General features: G+C 40.8%; 1 protein-coding gene across 1 annotated transcript; it reads right to left on the bottom strand.

Moving 5' to 3' along the window:
* Positions 1–100: 100 nt before the first annotated feature.
* On the bottom strand, positions 101–25,018 carry cmtm4 (CKLF-like MARVEL transmembrane domain containing 4). Its single transcript, XM_081359348.1, has 4 exons — positions 24,280–25,018; positions 17,312–17,488; positions 7,863–7,961; positions 101–2,238 (listed from the first exon to the last, which is right to left on the bottom strand). The coding sequence occupies exons 1-4, from the start codon at positions 24,463–24,465 to the stop codon at positions 2,074–2,076; spliced, it is 627 nt and encodes a 208-aa protein (XP_081215474.1). The 5' UTR covers positions 24,466–25,018; the 3' UTR covers positions 101–2,073.
* Positions 25,019–25,916: the final 898 nt, after the last annotated feature.

Genomic DNA, 25,916 nt, shown 5'->3' with positions numbered 1-25,916 from the left:
AACTTGATTTTCACCACAGGGGGTCTTTAAATGCAGTGGATTCCATATAAATGCAGTGTACCATAGTAAGGCCTTTTTTTTTTCATTTATAGATCAACAGTCCATCCAAATCCATTTATTTGAGGAAAAGATTGCCATCACAAATATTTTCAAACAATTAGCATTTTGTAAGTCTATGCACAACTCTATAAATACAAAAATACAAATTTATAGCACTGTTACATGATTAAAACATTGCTTTCTTGAATACGAGAAATGTCAACAAGAAACAGTACAATCATTATCAAAATTTGAGTCCCTCAAAATGTCAACATAGTTCCTTTTGAAATACTTCAATGATTTATGAGTTGAAAATACAGTCCAAACCATATGGTCAAAATCAGGAGTTATTTAGATGCCAAAATCTTCTAATATGAAGTTTAGCATAGTCAAAGCACAGTGAAAGCTTTTACACATTATTAAAGCATAAGCACACAGACAGTATTGCTTTCAAAATAGGAAAAATGTGACTTTAGCACTTTAATGCGGAGTCCATTAAGACGTAAATCATTCTTGTGATTGTCTTTCAACATTTTCAAGTCCACAGTGTTGTTCTATCTCTATAATGTGAGCCTACACCTCAAACTTACTTCATTTCAATATTGTCCTATTCCAAAACATAAATGTGACTTCACTGAAGAACTTCAGATAGTAAGACGTAAGTATGACTATAAATGAATAATACGAACGATCATTTTCTAGGGGCAAAAAAATCATACAATTGCACTACACCTTAAAATCTGTGGTAAAACATACATTTCATTCCCCCCACAATGTCGTTCCTTTTAAAAAGACTCATTAGAGGATCAATAAAGCACTTTAGAAAAACAGATCTTCATACCAAGGATCAGTTCATCAAATTTCACATCCACTTAAGCTGTTATTCTGCTAATGTTGTCATAACATTAGTGTCCAGGAGTTTGAGTGTTTTGACTAGTCAAGCCTCTACGATTAAGGCACACAGAAAAAAGATACACAGTTTAGCAAATGCATTCATATGTACTGCAGTACACTTGTTCCTTCACATACAGTCTGTTACTTTCAGTCATAAGAATTCATACAAACAGGAACCCTTCATGAATGCCATATCATACACACAGATACATAATATATACACCTTCTTCAAAAACTCTACCCTTGCTTAAATCGATATATACAGATAACTGGACAGGGTTGAGTGCACAGTGGAGTACAGAAACAACCACAAAGAACAAAAACAATAGATTATGCACACAAGATTTAGTATCTAAAAATCGGAAGTATCTAAAAAGTTTCATTAAACTCACACCCCCCCTTCACCCACACACACAATTTGAAAGCCGTTGTTGTCAGTTTTACCGCAGGGTCACATTCACGAGGTGAAATACTACATTTGGTACAATGTAGCTACCAAAGCTGTGGTATTATAAAAATATTTAACATTAAAATAAATACTGGTGCTCCTAACATCTAACCTCGTCTCTACAGAAAAACGGCCCAATCCAACTGCAGTTTTCTCAGATGTGTTTGTATACAGGAACACAATAGCAGAGAGAAAAAGCCTCTTTTTTTGTTCATAAACCCTCTCACGAATTCCCATTCCACTTTAGATCACTTAAATCAGTTGATCTTTGATAAGACACATTTTAGAAACAGTTGCAATCCTTTCATATTAGCCGACTGGGAGTGGAGCTGAATAGAAGGGGGTTCAAGTGGTTTATTGCAGGCATTATTAAAACCGTTCAGGTTCTCTGCTGGGAGAAGTTTAGGAGCACAGTGGAGTGAGTTTCTGTCAATATTCATCCAGATCACGGTAAGGTAAAGCCCTTAATTAGTGGAAAGATTGAAGTATACAGTCAAATGACGACGGCCTGAGGCTTGATGGTAATGAAGATGCCAGAAGTTTGTTCCACTTCAGACTGTTCACACAACTGTTTGTTTGTAAGCACTCATCCTAACTGCCCGCCGTCACGAGGATACACAGAAGAACACACTGTGACAGGAATGCAGACGGGGCTTTGCTTGTCTCAGTCTCTATTGGTCCGTCTGTGTGGTTTACTGTAGTTCAGGCCGTGACTCCACCTCTCCCCGCGAGGCTGTGCGCGCACGGATGTACTCGCTGGTCTGCAGGGGTCCGTCTCGTGAGTCCCCGAGACGCCATCTCCGCACTGCCAGATATGTGTTCACGCCATATACTCCCATCACCAGAAACCCAAAAACCTGGAGAAAACACACACAAAATAACTGTAAGAGGGCTGGAGGTGGAAGATTTCAGCTTTAAACTATGAGCTTTAAAGGGATAGTTCACCCAAAATTGAAAATTCTGTCATCCTTTGTTCCTGTTTTATTCAAGTCGTTCCAAGCTCTTTGAAAAACTTTGAAAAGATCCAAAAAAGTTATAAAACGAAACGTATCGGTTACTAAACGTAACCTCTGTTCTCTCTAGAAGAGTATTGCGTAAGTAGCTTACGCTGCGGGAAAGTCTTCTTTCTCGAGATACTGAAGCCAAAAAATTATCCTTAATTTTTAATAATCTTGTCAACGCAGTGCGGCAGCATGCAGACCTAGGGCAGGCTTACTAGCGTGCCCATTGGCTGCCCTGCGGCAACTGCAGCAGCCTATCGCTGAGCCCTTGGCGTGACGTCATGACCAATGAGCGCGCTTGGCGCGCTTCATGCGTCACAGCCCGCCAAAAGGGGTGTGGCTTAGCGTATATAAGCAGGGCTCAGAGGCTGCTTCACTGGTTGTCGCTGAAGCGAGTGAGCTCGTGGCGCGAGCACGGCGGGTTACGCAATACTCGTTCCCTCTTCTAGAGAGAACAGAGGTTACGTTTAGTAACCGATACGTTCTCTTACGAGAGGTTCTCTCGTATTGCGTAAGTAGCTTACGCTGCGGGAACTCCCTTGTCAACGCCGTGTGCGCCCAGCATCCACTGAATGAGTCCCAGGGAGAGCCCGGGGAACGTGATAACAGGGAGCCGGGCGGCCAAACGAAGGCTAGCTAGCGCAGTACACAAGCACATATTAGGTAGCACGGAGCGGCACAGCCGGTCCGAACTGACAATTCCCTGCACAGTGCAGCTCAACCAGTAGAGCTAAATCAAGCAATGTAGCCCGCGCACTGATAGTGGGCCGGTCTACGCGAGACTTAGACTGATAAAACTTTCGCCTTCAAGGCGGGAACTTCCAGGTTGTAAAACCTAACAAATGTAGAGGGGGAGGCCCAGCCTGCCGCTGCACAAATGTCATGAATGGAAATCCCGCTGGACCACGCCCACGATGAGGCCATGCCTCTGGTGGAGTGAGCTTGAATGCCCAGTGGGCACTGCAGGTCTTTAGACGCATAAGCAGTTGCGATAGCGTCCACTATCCATCTGGACAGGCTGTGTTTCGAGGCGGCGAGACCCTTGGTGCGCCCTCCAAACGAAACAAAAAGCTGCTCCGAGCGCCTGAAAGCGGCGGAGCGTGTGATGTAGTTTCTCAGCGCTCTGACCGGGCAGAGGAGATTACTATCGGCCTCGCTGCCAGGGGTTGGCAGGGCTGAGAGGGAAATGACCTGCGCTCTGAAGGGAGTGCCCAATATTTTGGGAACGTAACCATGCCTCGGTCTGAGAATAACTTTAGAGTCGTTAGGTCCGAACTCGAGGCACGCAGCGTTAATAGATAACGCGTGAAGGTCTCCCACTCGTTTGACTAAAGACAGAGCTATCAGAAAAACGGTTTTGAGCGTGAGGTATTTCATATCCACAGTTTCCAAGGGTTCAAAGGGATGCGCTTTCAGGGCCCCCAAGACCAGTGAAAGATCCCACATAGGAACCGAGGGGGGTCGCGGGGGGTTCATCCTCCTGGCTCCTCTAAGGAAGCGGGTGACGAACTCGTTCCTTCCTAATGCGCGGCCCAGCTCTGAAACAGTGAAAGCTGAAATTGCCGCAACATAAACTTTGAGCGTGGAGGGGGTCCAGCAGCTCTTGAAGGAAACACAATACTTGTGATACCCCACATGTCTGTGGATCGAGCCCCTTGGCAGTGCACCATTTGCTAAACACAGACCATTTTGACGTGTAGAGCCGCCTCGTAGAGGGGGCTCTAGATTGTATGATCGTGTTCATAACCCCTTTTGGCAGATCAACGGGTAGCCGTTGAGGCTCCACGCATGCAGAGACCAGCGCTCTGGATGGGGATGCCAGATCGAGCCGCGGGCTTGAGAGAGAAGGTCTCTCCTCACCGGTATCGGCCAGGGGACTGTGTCTGCCAACTGTATTAGTTCCGGGAACCAAGCTTGGTTCTCCCAGTATGGGGCTATGAGGAGCACTGTGTGGCGCACTTTCCTGACTCTCCTGATGACCTGAGGCAGCAGAGAGACCGGGGGAAAAGCATATAGCGGGCCGCTGGGCCAGGTCTGGGCCGGCGCGTCCTCGTTCTTCGTAAAGAACTCTGGGCAGTGAGCGTTGTCTTTTGACGCAAAAAGGTCGACTTTCGCTTTGCCGAAACGGCGCCACAGTGACTGGACTGTCTGGGGGTGTAGAGACCCCTCCCCAGGGGGAACGTTGTCCCTGGACAGTCTGTCGGGGCCCTCGTTCAGGTGGCCAGGCACATGCGCGGCTCTCAGCGAGCGCAGAGAGTGCTGAGCCCACAAGAGGCCACTACCGATGTATTGTCCGTGCGGACTAGAACATGGTGACCTAGGAGGAATGGGAGGAAGTGTTTGAGCGCTTTCTCGACCGCGAGCATCTCTAGACAGTTTATGTGTAGGAGATTCTCCTGGTCTGACCAGCGGCCATAGACCGGTCTGCCTTCGAAGAACGCTCCCCCACCTAGGTTGGAAGCGTCTGTCGAGACAACTTTCCGGTGTGAAATCACCCCCATAGTCACTCCTGTGTGATACCATTCGGCTGCCAGCCAGGGCTGCATTTCAGCCCTGCAGTGAAAGCTGAAATTGCCGCAACATAAACTTTGAGCGTGGAGGGGGACCTGCCCGCGTCCAGCAGCTCTTGAAGGAAACACAATACTTGCGATACCCCACATGTCTGTGGATCGAGCCCCTTGGCAGTGCACCATTTGCTAAACACAGACCATTTTGACGTGTAGAGCCGCCTCGTAGAGGGGGCTCTAGATTGTATGATCGTGTTCATAACCCCTCTTGGCAGATCAATGGGTAGGCAGCAGAGAGCAGCTGCCAGCGGCGTCATCTGCTTCATCCCCTGAGGCGACGGCAGTGCGGGCAGTGGCCGGCCACTGCACGTCGGTGAAGGGCGGGGGAGAAGGAGAGAGCGAGGCTCGCGGGAGGGGTTCCGGTGAGCGCTCAGCTGTCATACCCGGCTCGGGAGGCCTTTGAGAGCGGCGTTTCTTCTTACGCGGCCCGGAAGAGGCAGCCGGAGAAGGAGGAGGATCCTCAAACATGGGGAGTCGAGCCCGCAGGGTCGACATCGGCATATCCTCGCACTGTTCACAGCCGCCCGAAGAAAGGGCGAGGGCTGCGTGGTCGAAGCCCAGGCAGAGAGCGCAGATCACATGGCGGTCTCCGTCGCTGAGCGTGGCTCTGCACGAGCCACAGGATGAGCGAGGCATTTGAAACAACGCCTCGCGCTCTTTTAGATGCAAAGTGTGTCGCGGGGCGAACACACAAACACACACACACAGAGCAGAAAAAGGATATTTTCGCCGGATAGCGAAGCAGGCAGGGAAAGCTGAAGGTGGTGAAGGCGGCCGGCTTCCTCAGTCTGAGATCCTCGGCGTGCTGGTCGCTTGATTCAACGGCGGCTTCCTCAGAGTCCAGCGATGCGGAGAGCTTCGCTGAAGAGACAGAAATCAGTGAAGCAGCCTCTGAGCCCTGCTTATATACGCTAAGCCACACCCCTTTTGGCGGGCTGTGACGCATGAAGCGCGCCAAGCGCGCTCATTGGTCGTGACGTCACGCCAAGGGCTCAGCGATAGGCTGCTGCAGTTGCCGCAGGGCAGCCAATGGGCACGCTAGTAAGCCTGCCCTAGGTCTGCATGCTGCCGCACTGTGTTGACAAGATTATTAAAAATTAAGGATAATTTTTTGGCTTCAGTATCTCGAGAAAGAAGACTTTCCCGCAGCGTAAGCTACTTACGCAATACGAGAGAACCTCTCGTAAGAGAACACACACATCACATTTGGTAAACGGAAGCTCGAGCGAGTGTGCTTGATGCATGAGAACCAGTGATGTTTGTTCAAGCGTATGACATGCATGTGATGCACACACACTGTAAAAAATGTTGCTGACTCAAATTAAGTACAATCAACTTGGAAAAATGTGTTGATTCTTGAATAACTTATGAAAAAAAGTTCAAAATTGCTTAACTTATTTTGATGTTAAAGCAATGTAAAAATATATGTCGTCATTACTTATTGATCATATAAATTTTTTTTTTTACAATGTATGATCTTCCGTGTTTACCATATGTGTTGTGTCCTATGTTTGTGTGTCGATTGATGTTTAGATGTAAATGAAAGCCTACATTAAATCTGATCATTATATAAAGCAATCGTATCTCTCTCTTCTCAAGACTTGGATTAAACCCCTAGATTCACATTCACATTTTTCGATGCCTTTATGGCCATTTTGAATCTTTTAAATTTTGGTTACCTGAACTTTTAAAGGAGGGACAGAAAACACTTATGTTTCATTAAAAATAACTTAATTTGTGTTTCAAAGATTAACCAAAGTCTTATAGATTTGGAACGACATGAGGGTGAGTAAATGATTACAGAATAAGCATTTTTGGAATGTCACAGTAAATATAACATACAATCTATACTTCTACCATAATATACTAAATTCTGTCTATCTCTCTCTTTCTCTCTCTCTCTCAGGCCGTGAGAGCCAAAGGAATTTGCCGTGCCCTGTGGTTCAGAAAAATCCCCGGGTGTTAAAGTGGTTTCCCGCTGAGAACATCTGTATCATAAAACACTCAGCACAAATCCCCAGCCTTTGACTTCTAGGGTGTTGGTGGATATTGTGCTGAGCTCAGGTCATTCATGAAGTGTCTACAATCATAAAGGTCAGGATCTGAGTCAAAGAACCTGATCCTGTCACAATATTGGGAATCATCTACTTCTCTTCACTGAGCAGACACAACAAACCTCTTCACAGACACAAGAGGTCAGCAGCCTCGACCAAAACACACAAACTAACTTTTGTTGGCATTTTCTTTAGGGATTTTGTAGGAAAATCAATGGAATTCTTATGGAAGTCTTTTTCTGCCTCAAAGTAAAAAAGTAACTGTGACTTTTTTTTCTTATTTTAAACTTTATCTCACAGTTATCTTGTTTTGTTTTTTTTATTCTGTGGAACTGACTTAAACAGAGCTGAGAGTGCTTCACTTTTACTGTCAGCTAAAAGCAATCAAAATCAAATCAAACTAGCTCAAATATTTCATAAACAAAAGTGATGTGTCCAAACTGTGCTTCTGTGGATCTAGTAATGAGTGATGCAGTCAAGACTTGACACAATCTAAATTCTGAGATAGAAACAACATGTGAGAAGAACAAAACTGTGAGTGAAAAGTGAAGTGGGATGGAGAAACAGGAAAAGAGGAAGCAGAGAGGTTTTCGGTGTTAAAAATCAAAGAAGCAAAGCAAACAATATGACTCATTCAGATGGATCATGACTATGACTTCTCAAAACTTCCCGCTGTCTGCTTGTCCAGGACTCTCTCCAGGAACGACTATGTGCTCCATTTCAGCCACATGAGGGCAGCAGAGCCCTGGCAGATTAGGGTCCACTTAAAATACTTTAGAAATGACTAAACATTAGAATTCAACCACAACCACAGGGACAGGATTCATGAAATAAAGAGCTGAGTAAGCTTGATAGGTACCACAGCTGCAATCTCTGCTCCAGATTGATGGTTGAGGGCTGCCAAAACCACTGAAGCCAGAAAGAAGAACAAGGTGCTGGTGGCTGTGTTGATTAGATCCTGCAAGAGAGAAAGAGAGAATGTGAATAAAAACACAAGTTGCAATAGTCTTTTTCTTTCCTGTTGTGTCATAAATATATCGAAGTGAAACGGCTTCTCGAACAAGGAAAAAATTGTAGGGTGGGACTTGATTGATTTTTGTCCATTAGGAATTGATTGGATCATTGTGGTTTGATATTGCTGTGGTCTCATGTGAGTGACACAGGATTCAAATCAGTATATTAGATTGGTTTCTGAAGGATCATTTGATACTACAGACTGGAAAAACATTCAAAATAATCTCTGATCTGTTACGACACTGTCTGTATACACTGCAAAGTTTTAGGATGACAACCACATTTAAATGTGGGACTGGTGTCAAAATTGACAAATAATATAAGACAAACTTTCATTGCTGTGATCCAGGAGAAAAGAGACATCTCATTCAAATAATAAATTCTTTGTGTAGAGAAAAGGAAAACTATATTTATCTGCAGTGTTAATGTGGCCATGTTAGTTCATGAAATAATAATAAAAAAGGTCATATCAACATTTACTCATTCACAAGTTATATGATAGTCCAGAAAACCCTTTTATGACCAAAGAGTGAACAGATAAGGGCTGGCAGTGAGGCGTGGTCATGCTGACTGCAGTGATGCAGTTTGACAGGCAGGGGGAGCCAAAAGAACCGACTATTAACCAACTATTCAGATTTCATTTAAAAGATCATCATTTTGTTTTCCGAAAAATAAACGTAAGTCTTACGGTTTTGGAACGATATAAGGGCAAGCAATTAATGGCAGAACTTTCATTTTGGGGTGAACTAACCCTAGGGCAATCATTCAGAAACCAGTTCTATCAAGAGTAACCTGTTATTTTCATGATAACTCAAAACCCCTGGTATTACCACACGCAAAGACTCATGTAAATATAGCTGTGTGCAACCTATTTGCTATCTGCACGTTTATGTTAGATCACAAAAACACATGAGTACCTTTTATTTGGGCCATAAAGTCATTCATTTACAGTCATGCAGTTATGAAGTGACGGATGGGCATTGGTAGAGGAATGCGAGTCTCTTTCCCATGTTGTTTATTGCTATTACAGTTTTCCCTCAATTAATCCACCCACCACTTTGCAACGATAACGTCACAGTTTAGTTTTAATACTTTCACAAATTAGAGTCAAAGTTTTCCGGAGAGGAGAAATCTTACTCTATTGAGTCTGCTGGGCGTTCAGAGTCTGGAATAGATGTGGGGTTTTTTTCTGAGCTTTGGCTCTGTGGGGGGTGAAATGTAACAAGCCCTTCAAAGCACATCACAAACTGAACCTCACTGGCTGGCACCTCACATGTCACATCCCAGGCCGATGCACCATGAACCGCTGGCTTTGAGGTCTTCAAGTAAACACAGACTGTCTTCTCCAGTTGTACATGCAGTAAGACGCTTGTGGCCAGTGAATCTGCTGGATGAGGAAGGGGATGCTATGTGATCACTGACTAGTGGCTCAACCAAGAAATGTGAAAGAAAGTTTTAAATGTGCTGCGTTCACTACATTTGTCTTACATTTGTTGACCTTGCGCATGTTTTTATGCCTTAGGAAAATTAAACATTTGGTTGTCTGTTATGTATTTTGAACATTGTTGTTGCGAATTAAACTTTTGCACTAAGATAAGCTAAAAATTGCACAAATGATTTGATAATCTTTGATGCATCATTAAGAATGGGTTGAAAATCTAAATGTTTCATGTAATATAAATAATGTTTTTTAAACATAAATCTTAGCATTTTGTTAAAAATTATTATATTCATATATTATATTTAACGTCCCACTTTAGTTTAGGTGTCTTTAACTACTACGTACTTCAATCATTTGATACAATGCACTTATTATATACATACATGTTTTTATATTGTATTTATATTATTATAATTATCTGAATGTAATTACATCTGTCATTAATTTCTGTAATTACACCTATAATTACACTTGAGCCTTCCCTTCCCTTTTAACCTTTAACCCACCCTTAAACATACCCATAACACTTAACCTGTCCTAACATTACCCGTATCCCACCTCAATAGCAGCAAAAATGTTGTGCAATACAAGATCAACACAATAAGTACATTGTACTTAGATCAAACTACACAGTAGTTAAAGACACCTATTATAAAGTGTGACCATGTACGTTTATTGAAAGTAAATATATAAACTACTGATTTGACTGGGCTAGCAAAAAAAAAAAAAAAAAAAGTTGAACCTTGAAGCAATAAGGTAACATCCAGATTTCCCACACTACAGAACATTAAAGTCTACGTTTCTCTCGCTTTATTCTTAAAATCTGCATAAATATACTTTGAGAGGAGCTGGGTGGTTTGTCTGTGTGCAGCCAATAAGCACTCCAGCGTGACTTAGGCATGACCACCCATGTGACAAAATGCATGATGGGAGTCTCACATGATTTTCTATCATCCACACACACTCAAGCGAAACCATGCCCATCTCACACACAATATAGCACACTAACAATATGCCAAAACCAGGATACGGTCTCAATCGTTCAAACACATGCCAAGCCAGCCTTTGCCTTCACACATACTTCAACAGATGGATCAAATGCAAGCCAAACCAAACTCTGAAACACACATAATGTGAAAAACTGCTGACGTGTTTAAAATATTCTAAGTGTAAGAACATAAAGCATATGCCTGAGGTTAAACTAAAGTCCACAGAATTACTTAATGATGAACATACAGCACAATAGTATCATAAATATAATCATGGAGGTTTACATGTAAAGTTTAAGGTAATGCAGGTAGTATGAAATTGTACACAGGGACCAAAGCAGTCATAAGTGCCCTTGAAATACACTCTCAGGAGTGTGTATGTGTGTGTGTGCTGCATGGCGGACTGCATGTAGAGGAGGCAAACTGGCCTCAGGAGGGGTCTAAAACTGGGACATGTAGTGTTCACACTGGGTTCACATCTCTGATGTATTTAACAGCCGCTGCGGCCCTCCAAGTTGTTAACAAAGGAATTGTTCAGAAGAAATAAATACTTTTGAGCGGGGGTGCATTGGATTGATCAGAATTTACAGTAAATGCCTTTATCATGTTACAAAAGTATCAATTTCCACAAAAATATTAAGCAGTACAATGGTTTCAGAAATATTTCATGAACATCAAATCAGCATATTAGATCGATTTCTGAAGGATGATGTGACACCGAAGAGTAATGATGCTGAAAATTCAGCTTTGCCATCACAGGGATAAATTATATTTGAATTAAAATATATTAAAATAGAATAAAGTAGTTTTTAAATAATAATAATATTTGACAATATTATCTTTTTTAAAATAAAATAAATACAGCCTCAGTGAGCATTAAGACTTGTTTCAGAAATATTAAAAAAATCTAACCAACCCCAAACTTTTAAAGAGTAGTGTACACTTGGACAGCATTACCCTCAAAAAAAGACTTCACATTTTCTATACCCATTAGAGTGTGTTAATGGGGGACAGAGCATTCAGCAAACTGTTGCCAAACAAGTTATTGATGCACAAGAGCCATATTCAAGCAGAGAATCAATGTAAAAACATGCATGCATATGTGTGCAAGAAACAGAGAATTAGGCGTGGTCTTAGCTGAGCTTCTGCGCCGTATACGGCATGTGCCAAATATTCTCAGTGGTGCGTTAATACTGAGTTACACACTGCTTTAGGCAACAGAAGGCCCATAGATCTTGGAAATGTGAAGAAAAAAAAATCCATTCCAAGTTTGCAGGGCAATATAACCTGAATCCTGAAGTTTCAGTCATATCTCTTCATCTGCCTCGGTGGTGAAGATTTAAGCTTTAAATGAAGCTGCTAAAAGCTTTTCCTGGACCTGTGCTGGGCCTCTGTGGCCCTGTTTACACCTGGTATTAAGATACGTCTTGGTCGATCGGATCACAAGTGGACGACGCTAAAAACAGGTGTAAACGGGGTCTAAAACATTTTGGACACTTCCAGAGGTAGTCGAAAATGCATTCGACCGGATTGCTTTAGTATTGTAAACGCCCATGTGGTCAAATGTGTTTGAACAGCCACAAAAGACTGCCTACTCTCCACCTACTGACCTAATGCGTAAACATTATGGGAAGTGCGCTAGCCAGACGGGATTCAAACTTTGTTGGCTGGAGACCCAAGTTTGGTTTAAAAACAAAAAATGTACCAAGCACAATGTTCTCTCACCATTCCTGATTTCTAACACGCACGCACAGAGTTCGGCGTGGTCTGTTTTTCCGCCATCTCCGGGTGCGTTCATATATAAACTGTGCAAGCTTATGTAGTTAATTAGATCGAAAGATCTGAAAAAACACAAACATTTACCCGCCCATGGACCCTCCCCTCGAAGAAATCAGGACAAAAGCGAATGAAAGTGGACAAAAGAGACAGATTAAAATACCAGGTGTAAACGGGTATGTGACTGCCTCGTCTACTTGTGATCCGATCGACGAAAAACGCATCTTGATACCAGGTGTAAACAGGGTGTGGAAAGACAGCATGATGCTATATTAACCATTGTCCTTGATCTGGATCCTCCCTATACAGGTAGTTTCCACCACTATAAAAGGCAGTTGTAGATGGGAAATCATCCTGATAATACAAGATTACGAGACAATATAAGAAAGAAATAATACTACATCTACATCTACAGCTGCGTCCGAAAGCCTGCACGGCTGCCCTTTCAATTTGCAGGCAGCATTTGCACCCAAAGGTACCACTCAAAACTGATTTCGGAGAGACTTCCGAGGAAGCATAATGATTTAATGATCTACAACAAAATAGAGAGAGCTTTGGTGATAACTAAGCAAATATTTGATTACTACAATACAAAAAAAAAAAAAAAGACATTGAAAGAGGAAAAAGTTGGTCAAAAACGTACATTTACACACAGGCTGGCCAACAACCGCCAAACTTTTACTGAATCTAATGCACCAGATAGTGTGATATCATAGGCAGTGAAGGATACATCAATGCTGCCTTCTAAAAACGATCAGATGAAGACGATCATGGGATTATTTCAGACGTGCCATGTTGCCTCCGTACCTCATGCTGCCTGCGGAGGCATACTTTTTCAGCTTTCGAGTGCAGCCATACTTAGTTGAATAATAATGTATGATGTTTTACAAGTCTTAATGAGTCCGATTTCCAAATTACACATCTTTAATGCATCTTTACCCTCTCTCAGTCGGCCTGTAGCTCATGTTCAGTAATGACACATAATCATAGGTTTACTGCAATGCGTCTCAAGTCTCAAAGAGGCCATTCCATTAAAGCACACAATGTAAAACCAATCATTATCCTGTCACCTCACAAAGTCAAATCTCTCCTTCTCTCCTGTTAAAATGCACCATCTATTTCTAGTTGTGTTTAGTGAATACTGGCTGTGCTTTTCTGTGTATGTATGTACATGTGTGTGGTTAGAGAAGGTTTGTGAATTGGTACAATTGTGCCAGCGTACCACCGCGAGCTGAATGCGCTCATTCTACTGACCTATCACTTTCAATAATGTCAGTCACCATGCCAGCCCCCTTTGAGCCTGGCACTGAATCACACCATCAAAGCACTCAGCGGGAGTAGGGGGTGCCGTACAATAGACGGACCGTCCCACACAACCGCCCCTCTGGAACCAAGTGCCACAAGAAACAACTAGCTAGCTTTGTGTGTACACTCCAATCTGCTGCCATCTCAACTAAATCAACGTTAGTCGACATAACAGATTTAACACAAAATGATTTTAAGACCCAAAACGTCCACCACAGTTCTGCTCTTTATAGAGAGAAGTTTAATTGCAGCTGGGTTTGGAAGGATTTTATCTCAAAATGAAAAAAAAAAAAAAAAAAACTCTTCTGAGACCACAATTACAGGACCAAAAAGTACCGTTTACTTTTAGCGCTGTGTAATGTGAAAGTTCCTGAAGCACAGCAGTGGTGAAGTTACGAAAGCCAGAGATACAAACATGAAGGAGGCCAGGAGAGCAAGGCTGTTGCTGAACAAACCCCTGTCCCAAGTGTGTCCATTCCAGAACAAATGAGAGGCCTGGGCCCATGGGGTTTGCCTGGCAGGATCATGCTCAGTCCAAAACCTCCAAAGCCCCACCACAGCTGAAATGGTTATAAAGATCACAGTTCTTCCAATGAGCCATGGCAATACCAAGAAAACCCCAACTCGTCAGTATTCAAAATAAGCAAGAGCGTACACACTCAAATGCATCGACTGGACAACTCGAAAACCCTGTTTAATATCTCCCCCATGACCAACACTATCCGGCTCTCAACATTTCCTGATCTCATTCCAGCATTACCCCCCACCATTTCCTCTTATTTCTCCACTGTAAATAAAACAAAAAAGTGCCAAAACAAGCAACATGTCAAAGAATTAAGACAGAGAAAAGGTCTTAAATCAAAATGTAATGATCTAAGATTTTCTATATATCCAATTATTTTGCTCAAAAATTATAATTGCTATTATTAATGATGATTGTTCTCAGTTGAGTAAACACGAGAAGAACATTAAAGGTCCCGTTCTATGCCCCTTTTCACAAGATGTAAAATAAGTCTCTGATGTCCCCAGAGTGTGTATGTGAAGTTTGAGCTCAAAATACCCAACAGATCATTTTTTACAGCATGTTTAAATTGACATTTTTTGGGGCTCAGAAAAACGAGCCGTTTCAGTGTGTCCCCTTTAAATGCAAATGAGCTGCTGCTGGACGACACAGGGGGCGGAGCTTCATAAGCTCGTGCTCAGTCTGTCAGGAAAAATTCATCTCACGGAATGATGATAATATCAGAAACTCTCAGTAACGGAGTTCATTTCGAGTCGGACAATAATGCCTACAGAGTCAGATTGCTGTATAGAGATGAAACAGGTATGGTTTAGTAGTTTAATTACGGTTATTATAACGTATTTGTCATCTGCTTGTAGGCTATGTATCCATTATTTATTAATAGCCTACAAGTCTGCTGTCTGAATGATGATCAAACATATACTGATGAGTTTAATAAAGTTTATTGTACATCACACAAAAGATGAAGCGTCAGTTTTACTTCAGAAAATCACCGTAAGAGCGGAGTAAACACAGTAGGCTAAGTTATAAGAAGTGCGCAAGTAGCCAGTAGAGTTGAGGGAGCATTCCTGTGGGCGGAGGTTAGTCAAGAAACGGTTCTGGTGATGTCACTAATGCAGGATGTAGAGGGGTGTAGTCCAATCGAGCCGTTTTTTGTAGTCAACTTCTGTTAAATAAAATATCTCGCTTGGCATTGAACTTTGAGCTTTATAATTTTACAGATATTATTTATGCTCTAACAGCAACATTACACACTAACTAAAGTTTGAAACATGGAATCGCATGCAACGGGACCTTTAAGAGAACTCATATTCATACTCTCAACAGTTTATTTGACCTCATCTAGTTTCCTGATTTATCATAATTATCATATACATTAACACACTCCCTACATTATGAAAACTGGTAAAACCATAAGAAGCTTCTGAGAAAAGTTAAAACAATTTAATTAATAATATTAATTCTAAATAATTCCAAAATATGTGAAACTTTTTCTACTAAAACAACAAAAAGACTCTGCATTGTAGTACAAAGTTTGTGTAAATGCATCTATTCAGCAACCATAATCGCAAACAATATAGTCAAGATTCATGTTTAGCTTTATTGCATTTCGTCATTTGAGCAGAATATCGTAATGGAGATCACTAAAGTATATCCATTTAAGAGGTTAAAACTCTGATTGGGGGATTTAAACAGTGGGACAATATCGCAGATGATGCTTATTAACTTGAGAGAAGCAAAATCGCTATGTTAAAAGCATAAATAAAACAAACAAGGGTTCAACTTTCTCCATCTACTTTCCGTCTGGGCGGGCAAATTAAATATTAAAGAAAACAGAAATTTGAACTTAAATTGGTAGAGGTACTTTATTCTTGTCAGTGTGAGGTTAAGCACATATTCTTGCGTATACCATAATGCAATGAGATAGTTATGGTTGGATGTGAGCTGCTGTTACTTTTCTTGGTACATGCACAGCTCTGGAAATAAAACTCTACAGTCTTTTCCATCATAAGCTCTGTAATAGATCCACAGCACTGAGGTCCAATTATGCTGAGCTTTGTGTGTGAATGTGTGTGTATAGGCAGGGGGACAAAGGGAACCATGCCTTATTAATCTTTCAGTGAATCAGTAAATTCATCTCCCATGAGCAGCAATTCATGTTTGCTAGAAGCAGGTTTAATGAGAGCTGTGAGCACACAAGCTCCCATTCTGAGCAATATGAACCCCGTGTGTATGGCCTCCTCCTCAGCAGCACTGCACACAAGAGAGCAGCTTTTTTCTAGTATGTCATGGCAACAGAAAACCAGTTTCATTTATGCCACAAATAACTAATGCTTTCTCATTATCTATTATCACATGCGCTTCTTAAAATTTAGTCCTAATTTGTAGTTGTAGTCCTAATATAAGTCGCTTTGGACAAAAGCGTCTGCTAAATGACTAAATGTCTAAAATATTATGCATTGCAGGGGTGTCCAATCCTGCTCCTGGAGGGCCACTGTCCTGCAAAGTTTAACTTCAACACACCTGCCTGGAAGTTTACAGTATGCCTAGTAAGGGTATGTTTTCACGACAACAATGCACTAAAAACGGAAAAGTCTTCCCTTTGCTTGTTTCACAAACAGACGACAACGTTGTGAAAACAATCCCTGTTCACAAGGATCCGTAAAAACGACTAAAAACGCTGTTATGCATGGAAAACTTGCACTTTGAAACCCGATTTCAAAAGCTTGTGTTTTCAAGCCACCAAAACGCCATTGTCGTGTATACGAAAGGCCAAACCGCATAAAAGTTTTCCGTTTTTAGTTGAAAACGGTGTCGTTTAAATGACCCCTAAGACTTTGATTAGCTGGTTCAGGTGTGTTTAATTGGAGTTTGGTTGGAGTTAAACTGTGCAGGACAGTGGACCTCCAGGAGCAGGATTGGACACCCCTTCACTAGAAACAAGTTGTTGGAGCTGGTTGAAGTGTTGGAGCTGGTTGAAGCTAATATCTGTAGGACATTGGCCCTCTAGGAGCAGGATTGGACACTCTTTATACACAGAAAACACATTTAAATAGCGACTTAAAATGATAAAAAAAATTATAATTTTAAAAATGCTAAGCTAGGCTATGCAAAATCAGTTTTGGAACAAAATGAGGGTGAATAAATGATTACAGAATTTTCATTTTTAGGACGAACTATCCCTTTAAAAGTCTAATGTTGTGAAGGATTTTGAAGTTTTGTGTGGAAATCAAATCACTGAGGTAGTAAGAACGACATACTGTTAGACTCCAGTTGACATGCGGCACTTTGGTGTGCAGGTTCAGGCTGAAGATGAGGAGCAAGACGCCTGTGACAACGAAGGCACTGCAGCTGACAAACTCAAAGAGGTAGACGCCGGCACAAGGCGAGCACATCATTACGGTCTCAATAAAGATGAAAGAGATGAGAGCCAGGACCTGCAACAGAGAGGAGAAAACCGATTATTTTAAAACAACACAACAAGCATTTGTCCCAGCAGTAAACAACCTCCTTCATTTTATCGAGCAGAAAATCAAAGCCAGCATCTGATGTTGACTTAAACGATACAACTATACAGATTTATCCCTGATTTAAGACCACAATATAATACAATGTAGTCCTTTGTGAAGAGCAGTGAAAAACCACAAGAAAGTATTTTTCTCGAAAGGCTTTTTCAAGGAATAAATGACTCATCTACATTCAGCGCTTACTTTGTAATGCGTTTTCCACATGGTCATAACAGAGCCTTGTAGAGTGTGTTGAACCCTAGTGAAGTCGCAGAGGGTTCACCAATGTTTTCCTGCCGCATTTGTCAGTAGACCACAGCACGGGAAGAATTCTGAGGTTAAAATGCTATTTAGGTGTTATGCAGCCTTGACTCTCCAGCATAAAACCTCAGACAGATTACAGGTTGGCTCGCTCCAACAGGGGAGACAGAACCACTGCCACAAAACATTCCAACATCCATACGGGGGCTATTTTCCAGCTGGCCCGGACCGGATGCTGTCATACGGCAGACGATGCACACATCTAGATATGGAAATGAACGATTTCTGTGATGAATAAAGAACTGGATGTAGGCTTGCTAATGGAACGACAGTGAAAGTCAGCAGACAAATTTAGCCTCTCCTGATGCTGAGAAATAAAAGCAAAATCATCCACTGGACCATGACACTGTAGGGTATCCAATTGGATCCAACTCGAATGAACTTGATGGCTGGGTCTGCTATTCAACAGTTTATGCATTAAGGCCAATTCACACCACACACGTTTGTTGGGTTTTGTCGGATCAGTGTGTCACCCCTGTTGCCGTCTGTTGCCATTGGTCGGGGTTTGTTTTCACCTGACTGAACATGTTCAATCAGCATTTGTCGGTGTCTGTTGGGGCAGTGTGAACATGACAGTTATTTTTCATAAAATTCTAAATCCAACTGCCAACTTGTGTGGACTCTTTGGAAAACTGCAAAGGGCTGAGGGCCCCATTTGAGTGGGACGGGACTAAAATATTGATGCTCAGGGACTCTCAATCAACTTGTCAATCAATAAAGAAAATAAGATTCAACAAAAATTCAGTATTCTTTCTCCAAAGCTCATGCTGTGCATTTGAAATGCAAATCGAGTCAAGCATCAGCCAGCATGACAGCAATTACAGTATGAGACCTGAACAGATCAGTCACCTGATCTACAATGCAAAAGAGTTTCCTCTTTTCTTTCCACAAACAAATACAGAAAATAAAACATTTAATAAGGTAAAGCGCATATGTTATACTGTACATATGCAATGTTCTAGTATCTATGAGCACAAATGCTAAACACACTGAATTAGCATTGAGAAGACAAGTAATTTCTTACATCTTTAACATTGGCTTAATTATAGAAATAAATATAATTTAAAATAAAATATGATGTGTTAATGTGATTGCTATGAATTGTTTTATTTTAATTTCAAAAGTCAAAAGCAGCTTGTGAAGGCATGAAAACACTATCAAATTACGATTTGCATTCTCTTCCTAGTTCTCCCCCCTTCCAATTGGTTGGTTTATTCTGACTGAAACGTTTATTCAAAGCAACCAACATTAAATCTCAATGTGGGGTTAGGTGCCTTGTTAAAGGGACATTTTACCTAAAAATAACAATTCTGTCATCATTTGCACACCATTATTTCATTCTAAACCTTTATAAATTACTTTCTTCTGTGCAACCCAATTTGAATCAAGTTGGTAACCAAACAGATTTGGTGACCATCGACATCCATTGTATGGAGAGAAAAAAAAAAAAGACATTTCTCAAAATATCTTCTCTGATGTTCCGCAGAAGAAAGAGAATCATTTTTGGGTAAACTATAACTTTAAGACCCCCAAGTTGGCAACACATCTAATTTGCTACATCATGATGCACTCAGTTAAAATAGCCACCAGCAGTAGATTTCTTCTAAAATATGTAATTAAACATTCTACAGAATTTCATAGGAAGGCTGAATGTTATCACAAAGTGTCAACTGTAACTGACCACTTCCCCCTATACTTACACAAACCATTCTTCATCTCATCCGGCTTTTTTTTCACATTGGGGAAGTGTTTACCAAAGAAAAATGACTGTTCATATCATCGTTCCTGTCACAGTGCCAGCAGAGCCAGCATCACACACCATCAAAAAGACAGGCTAGAGATGTGTATTTGGAGATGAGGTCATTGATCTTGATAAACGCAGCACAGACTGCCTCTTACAAGGCAGCAGGTGTCAGGCGCACAGAAAGTAATGTTTATATGTCACTCCCCATCCTCCTCCTCCTCCTTCTGCTGTCCTTCAGAGCCCCCCTACTTTAGGCAATCAGCAAGTTCCTTGTAGCAATGACCACATGGAGTCAAATCCCCAGTTTGTACACGCGCCATCTGTTGTGCCCAGAAAATGAATGGTCTGACAGCTTGCATTGTGTTCCAAGAGCTCCTCCTTAAACGGAAATGAGCCTTCCAGCTCCCACCCAACAGTCTTTTCCTTGCCTAAAGGGAATTGCTCCTTGCTCAAAATTTAAACCACTTGCTGGAAATGAGCCCTCCAGCACCCACCCAATAGTCTTTTCCTCGCCTAAAGGGAATTGCTCCTTGCACAAAATTTAAACCACTATTCCAAAGATTCTTAACCTTGGAGATGCTCTTAGAAAAGCAAACTCTCCACATTGCGTAAGTTTCACAAGAGCGAGTGGAGAAGTACACAGGCAAAAAGCATCTGGTGAGTCCATCAACTCGCTACATTACAGAGAGCTCTTTCATTATATTTAACTGTTCCTTATCAAAATGGAAAACCTCTATCCTTTAAAGGAGAACTCCGGTCAATTTTAACATTGAGCTCATTTTTTTTGTACATTTGGAGTGCTGTCAATACAGAGAACAACGACAAAAATCGGTGTTGCCTACACCGAGTTATTCTATTTTTAAAATTTGCACCCTATTGACTTCAATGGGGCAAGTAGTAAGCCTGCTTTTTAGCCTCTTAACATCCTTGATGTGTCATTACAAGTGCACAGAAAATGTGAGTGATTCCTTCCGAGTGAACACGGGTGAATCTGACTGCAGTAGATGTTAGAGATATTAATAAAAATGAAGTTAATTCAGCCAGCGCTCATACCTCTGTTTACATCCTGTTTTCGGTGGAAGGCCATAGTAATCGATTGTCGAGTTCACGCGCGTGATCATAGGCACTAAACCTATGCGCGTGAACTCGACAATCGATTACTATGGCCTTCCACCGAAAACAGGATGTAAACAGAGGTATGAGCGCTGGCTGAATTAATTTCATTTTTATTAATATCTCTAACATCTACTGCAGTCAGATTCACTCGTGTTCACTCGGAAGGAATCACTCACATTTTCTGTGCACTTGTAATGACACTTAAAGGATGTTAAGAGGCTAAAAAGCAGGCTTACTACTTGCCCCATTGAAGTCAATAGGGTGCACATTTTAAAAATAGAATAACTCGGTGTAGGCAACACCGATTTTTGTCGTTGTTCTCTGTATTGACAGCACTCCAAATGTACAAAAAAATGAGCTCAATGTTAAAATTGACCGGAGTTCTCCTTTAAGATAAAATGACACATTTATGATGCATCTTGACAGCTCCAAAACATCTATAATTTTACTCATGTCAGGATGACATAAGGTGAAAACACCTGCCAAGGGCAAGTTGCATAAACACAGCCAATATGTTAAGACAGTGTCTAAAGATCTAGTATGACCCACTAGGCCTAGCAGTTCAACAAGGGGCATTCAGTCTTACTTTTTAGTATCAAATTAGGCCAATCTACGTTTTTATGAAAAACATTAAAAAAAATTGATGTCTAACTGAAGACTAGTCTTGGCGGTTTATACAAATGGTGTGGCTTCATTCTCAGAACTCGCACAGACAATGGAAAAGTCAATAGTTTCAAAACTTCAGTCTAAATTGACAGGGTCCTTCCTGGTCAAACTAAAAGGAAGCCATATAAAAACAAAAGGTTGGAGAGTATCTCTACCAAAGGACATTTAAAAGAGTCAATTTAGGGATGAGCAACTGACTAATTGATTAGTGAGGTCAACTAGTTTACCTAGAATTTTTCTTATATACTAACATTCAAAAGTTTGGGGCCAGTTTAAAAAAAGAAAAAAGTTTTTAACAAATGAAACACTTTTATGTATTAAGGGTGTGACAGTAAAGAAATAATAATACAATAATAATGTAATAAATAATGTTTTACTGTATTATTGATCAAATAATTTCAAAAGCCTTAAATTAAAAATAGCTTACTGACCAAGATTATGCTTATTTTATTGTATAGTTATTGACTTTAATCAAAAATATATTTTTTAACAACAGTGCTTTGATTAGTATGCTTTTGCTTTACTGTATAGCTATTAGACAGCTTGCACCCCACATCTTTTCTGTCTAGATTTGCAAAAACACGTTATGTAAACCCCTAAAAAACGCCTACTAAGGATTAGGCTATATTTTTGTAGAAGCCCAACAGATTATATTTGAATGCAAAAGTCCAATGCTTATTTTTGTTCTTCTGTGAATGGAATGGATGATTCACTGATATTAGCCAAGAAAACCACATCTGCAGATGGACAAAACATTTCACAAAGATTAAACAGTCAAATAGTCTCCTCCTTATCCTTATCCCATGGGAGCCTTAGGTAAATCATTGGCCACTACATGGAGAAACAGCCATGGTTGAATATTCTTGGCAAGCCAGCAGCAGGAAACATGCAGCCATGTGAAAAACCCTGTGCTACAGCTCAATCTGCTCCTTTTAACCCCCCAAAAAATTCCAAACAATCCAAATAGATTGTTAGCAGGACAGAATGAGGACATATCCCAGGCCCAGAGGAGTCGCCGCACACAAAAACATAGTAATGTGACAAAAGCAAGAACACAATAAAACTAAAGTCTAAAGCGGAGCTCGATACAGCCTCTCTCATATGCAGTGGGTAATATATTAAATCTCTGTTTTGAGGAATAATTGATCACATATTCAAACAAGTCTGAGATATTATGGTCGCGTCTCAAAACACCCCAAGGGATATCACTGGAATGTTGCAATTTAAAAGTTATGTGGGAACTTTCTGAATCATATCCTGTTTAGCTTTTAGTTCAGTCTTTTATTTTAATTCATTCCCTCTCACTAAGCTGTTCATTACTGCAGTACGAAACGTCCCATACCATATTGTCTACCTGAGCAAAGAAACAACTCATAGACGAGGCGTTTGACCTCCACTGAGCATTACACAACAAACACCTCAGGATGTTTGTTAAACAAACTACTAGAGGCTTGTTCTTCAACTTTTACTCCCATCCCTATGGTAGACTTCCTAATCTCTGATCAGTTGCAGTCTTTCTCATAAGAGTAAAAAAAACAGGTTGAAGAAGCTGTTTTTAAGTCAGCAATAACCAGAGCTTTACTATACATCCCGTGCCTGCCTGTAATTTTACTCACAGGCAAATGAAGCTTCTTGGTTCACATAAAACAGCATAGATAGAAAGCCACTCATTATGTTTCTGAAGATAAAACTTTTGCATGTACTCCACATGCCCACTATGTCAGACAGTATGTGTGCTTCCAAGTATTATCACTTAATCCGAATAAAATCTGTCTGTGGAGTCATTAGAGCCTTGAGAGGCACATAAAAGCAGTCTTTAAGCAGACAGTACTATCTTCTGTACTTGGCACACAGGTTGTTTCCTTTGGCAGAGTACACAAGCCTTTGTGACTTCCTTAGTTTCACTCTGTTTTCCTCCCTGCATGCAGTTTCTTAACTGTGCATCACCATGAGGGCCAGGAGATGCTTTGCTTTTGCTGAGCCAGCAGAACAACAGAGTCATTTCTCTCTCTCTCTCTCTCTCTCTCTCTCCTTATGCTTCCCACTCCTTTTTCGACATCTGGCAGAGGTTCACAGGCAGAAAGCTCTTATGCGAGTTTCTGTTTTGTCTGACCACGATGACTCTATAGATTTTTGGGTGTTTTGCCAATCAAGTGGACCTAAAGTGCAATCTGAAAGTTAATTCATTCAGACTCCAGGCATCATTCCTCTCCGTCAGCGATGCATTCCAGAGATTGCGATGCCTGCCGGCATGTATCCAACAGGAAATATTTTTATTTTAGATCCCCAAAAAGAGGAAATCTGCCCTTCTCACACTAATCCAATATGAGAAGAATTTTATCAGGATTAAATATCTAAATGAAATATGTGGAGAGAAGAAAAATGATTTATATATATATATATATATATATATATATATATGATACTGTTTGGATGATGGAGACATCTGTTTTGCCTTAAATATTTTACCTTGAAAAAATTACAAAAGATGGGAAATTTGTCTTTCTTACACTAATAATGTATAACAGGAGAAGAATGTAATCAGGGAGGATATTAAAGGGGGGGGGTGCTATATGAAAGAAAAAAAATGCTATCTGAAAGAAAGAAAGAAAGAAAGAAAGAAAGAAAGAAAGAAAGAAAGAAAGAAAGAAAGAAAGAAAGAAAGAAAGAAAGAAAGAAAGAAAGAAAGAAAGAAAGAAAGAAAGAAAGAAAGAAAGAAAGATCAATGGCTCTGTTGTTTAAGTCATATGCTCACGGGAAGTCACTACTGACTGACTCAGTTGCAATACACCTTGCTGAAGTTCAGTAATGCAAACCTTTCTAGGCTCATAAGTTTTTCATGGAAAAGAGAAACCCCGTGACTATTCGAACTTACCACTTCGATAACTTTCAAAATACCGAAATGTGATTTGAGATAGTCCAGGTCACACCTGATGGCCATGAACACGTTTCTGGAGTGCACGGGCTCGGTGGTCGGCTGATACGGACTATTGGCTCCTGAAATCATCGAGGTGTTGGAGGCCTCGCCATCAAATCCCTCTGCCTCCTCGTTATTCCTCATGTTGAAGTTTTTTTATCTCCACGTCCCGCCCAGATACAAGAGCAGATTTGGGTCTGAAACAGTGTTCCCTTGGTCCTCTGAAAACTGCCAGACAGAAAACAATGTCTCAACAAAGAACAACCCTCGTTACAAAACGGTCACCGTAAACTCCAGCCGTGTGTATGACCTAGATCTAGAGCCCAAACACTACATCCACCTCTCCGCAATCTCCAATCCCATTCCTGCCTTTGTGCTGTGCTCGGATCCTGCAGTGAATAGAGCTGAACGAGCTCGAATGATCACGACTGTTCTCATGGCAGTGTCCATATTTCACAGTTTCTGGATGCAGAATGTAATGTTGCTGCGAGTCTCCGCCCCCAAACTACAATCCTGCTTGGAAAGACGCTTACGAGTAAAGTCTTTACGGCTGATGTCAGAGAAACAAAAGCTCAAAACAGTCGTAATCATAAAGTCAAGCTTTGAGTTATTGTCTTCTTTTATGCAGATGAAGATCGCAATATGAGATTCATCAAATGCGAGACGACACAGTAGATTAATATGGCACAGTAGTGTCGCTATGGCAAGCCGGTTTAACATTTATTCCTTAAAACTAACTTCAATTGGAACTATTTGATATTGAATTTTGGGCATTCTGTTCAACTCTGTGTTCCAATTGTTGCTGGTAAGTGTTCCAGCTTTTCTAGTTGGCTACTTATTAGGAAGAGTAAGCTAGTTGTAACACACATGGTTTGAACACACGGAAACTTAGTCTAGTTTCTTGTGCCATTATAACTAAACAGAGAAAAAAAAAAAAAAAAACTGTGCCAAAATAAAATAAAAAAATATTTGGAAGGCATTGCTGAAGATTTAACCATTGTGAATATCTTACTGAATTAATTTATCGAAGATTTTAGTGTTTATTTAAAATGAGACAGGCTATCTGGTATAATTTTAATATCCATTCTGTTATTTAGCAGCTTAGATATTTATTTAATGCTTACTAATGCTAACTAGCAGAAGACACTAGCCAGGTTTAAATCGCGTAACATTGCGTTACAATGTGCCCCACTATTAGATCTGTGCTGTTATGACATTAGCAATGTAATTCACATATTTTATGAACTTTTATGAATTATATTGCAATACCAAACAGGTGAACTGCAAAAACTAATTTCTGGGCGCTAGAGTAGGAGACTCCTGGAACTTCCTGGAAGACTTAGTCCATGTTCAATGTTCAGAAATAGTTATTTAAGAAATGTAAAGTATTCTGGTTTATCGATTTGTCTCCTGTTCTGTGAGAGCTGTGTGGAGGGAGGGGAGGTATAGGCTGTGTTGTTTAAAAAAGACTAAAGCCCATATGTAATTACACAAACTGAGAAATTCAAAATTTACCCTGCTCTTGCTTACAGCTGACACTGAAAAATACAGTAGTCATTACAGGATTACTTATTACCAATTAAAAAAAAAAGAAT

The sequence above is a fragment of the Scardinius erythrophthalmus genome, assembly GCF_964197995.2.
Source record: "Scardinius erythrophthalmus genome assembly, chromosome: 2".
Taxonomy (NCBI): Eukaryota; Metazoa; Chordata; class Actinopteri; order Cypriniformes; family Leuciscidae; genus Scardinius; species Scardinius erythrophthalmus.
Note: the sequence above shows the minus strand (reverse complement) of the source record. Positions and strands in the feature narration are given on the sequence as shown.

Coding starts and splice junctions, on each gene's coding strand:
- cmtm4 (XM_081359348.1), bottom strand. CDS start 24,465: ATGAGGAATAACGAGGAGGCAGAGGGATTTGATGGCGAGGCCTCCAAC. Junction 17,489..24,279: donor TTTTGAAAGTTATCGAAGTG/GTAAGTTCGAAT, acceptor TCTCTGTTGCAG/GTCCTGGCTCTCATCTCTTT. Junction 2,239..7,862: donor GAGCAGAGATTGCAGCTGTG/GTACCTATCAAG, acceptor TGTTTTCTCCAG/GTTTTTGGGTTTCTGGTGAT.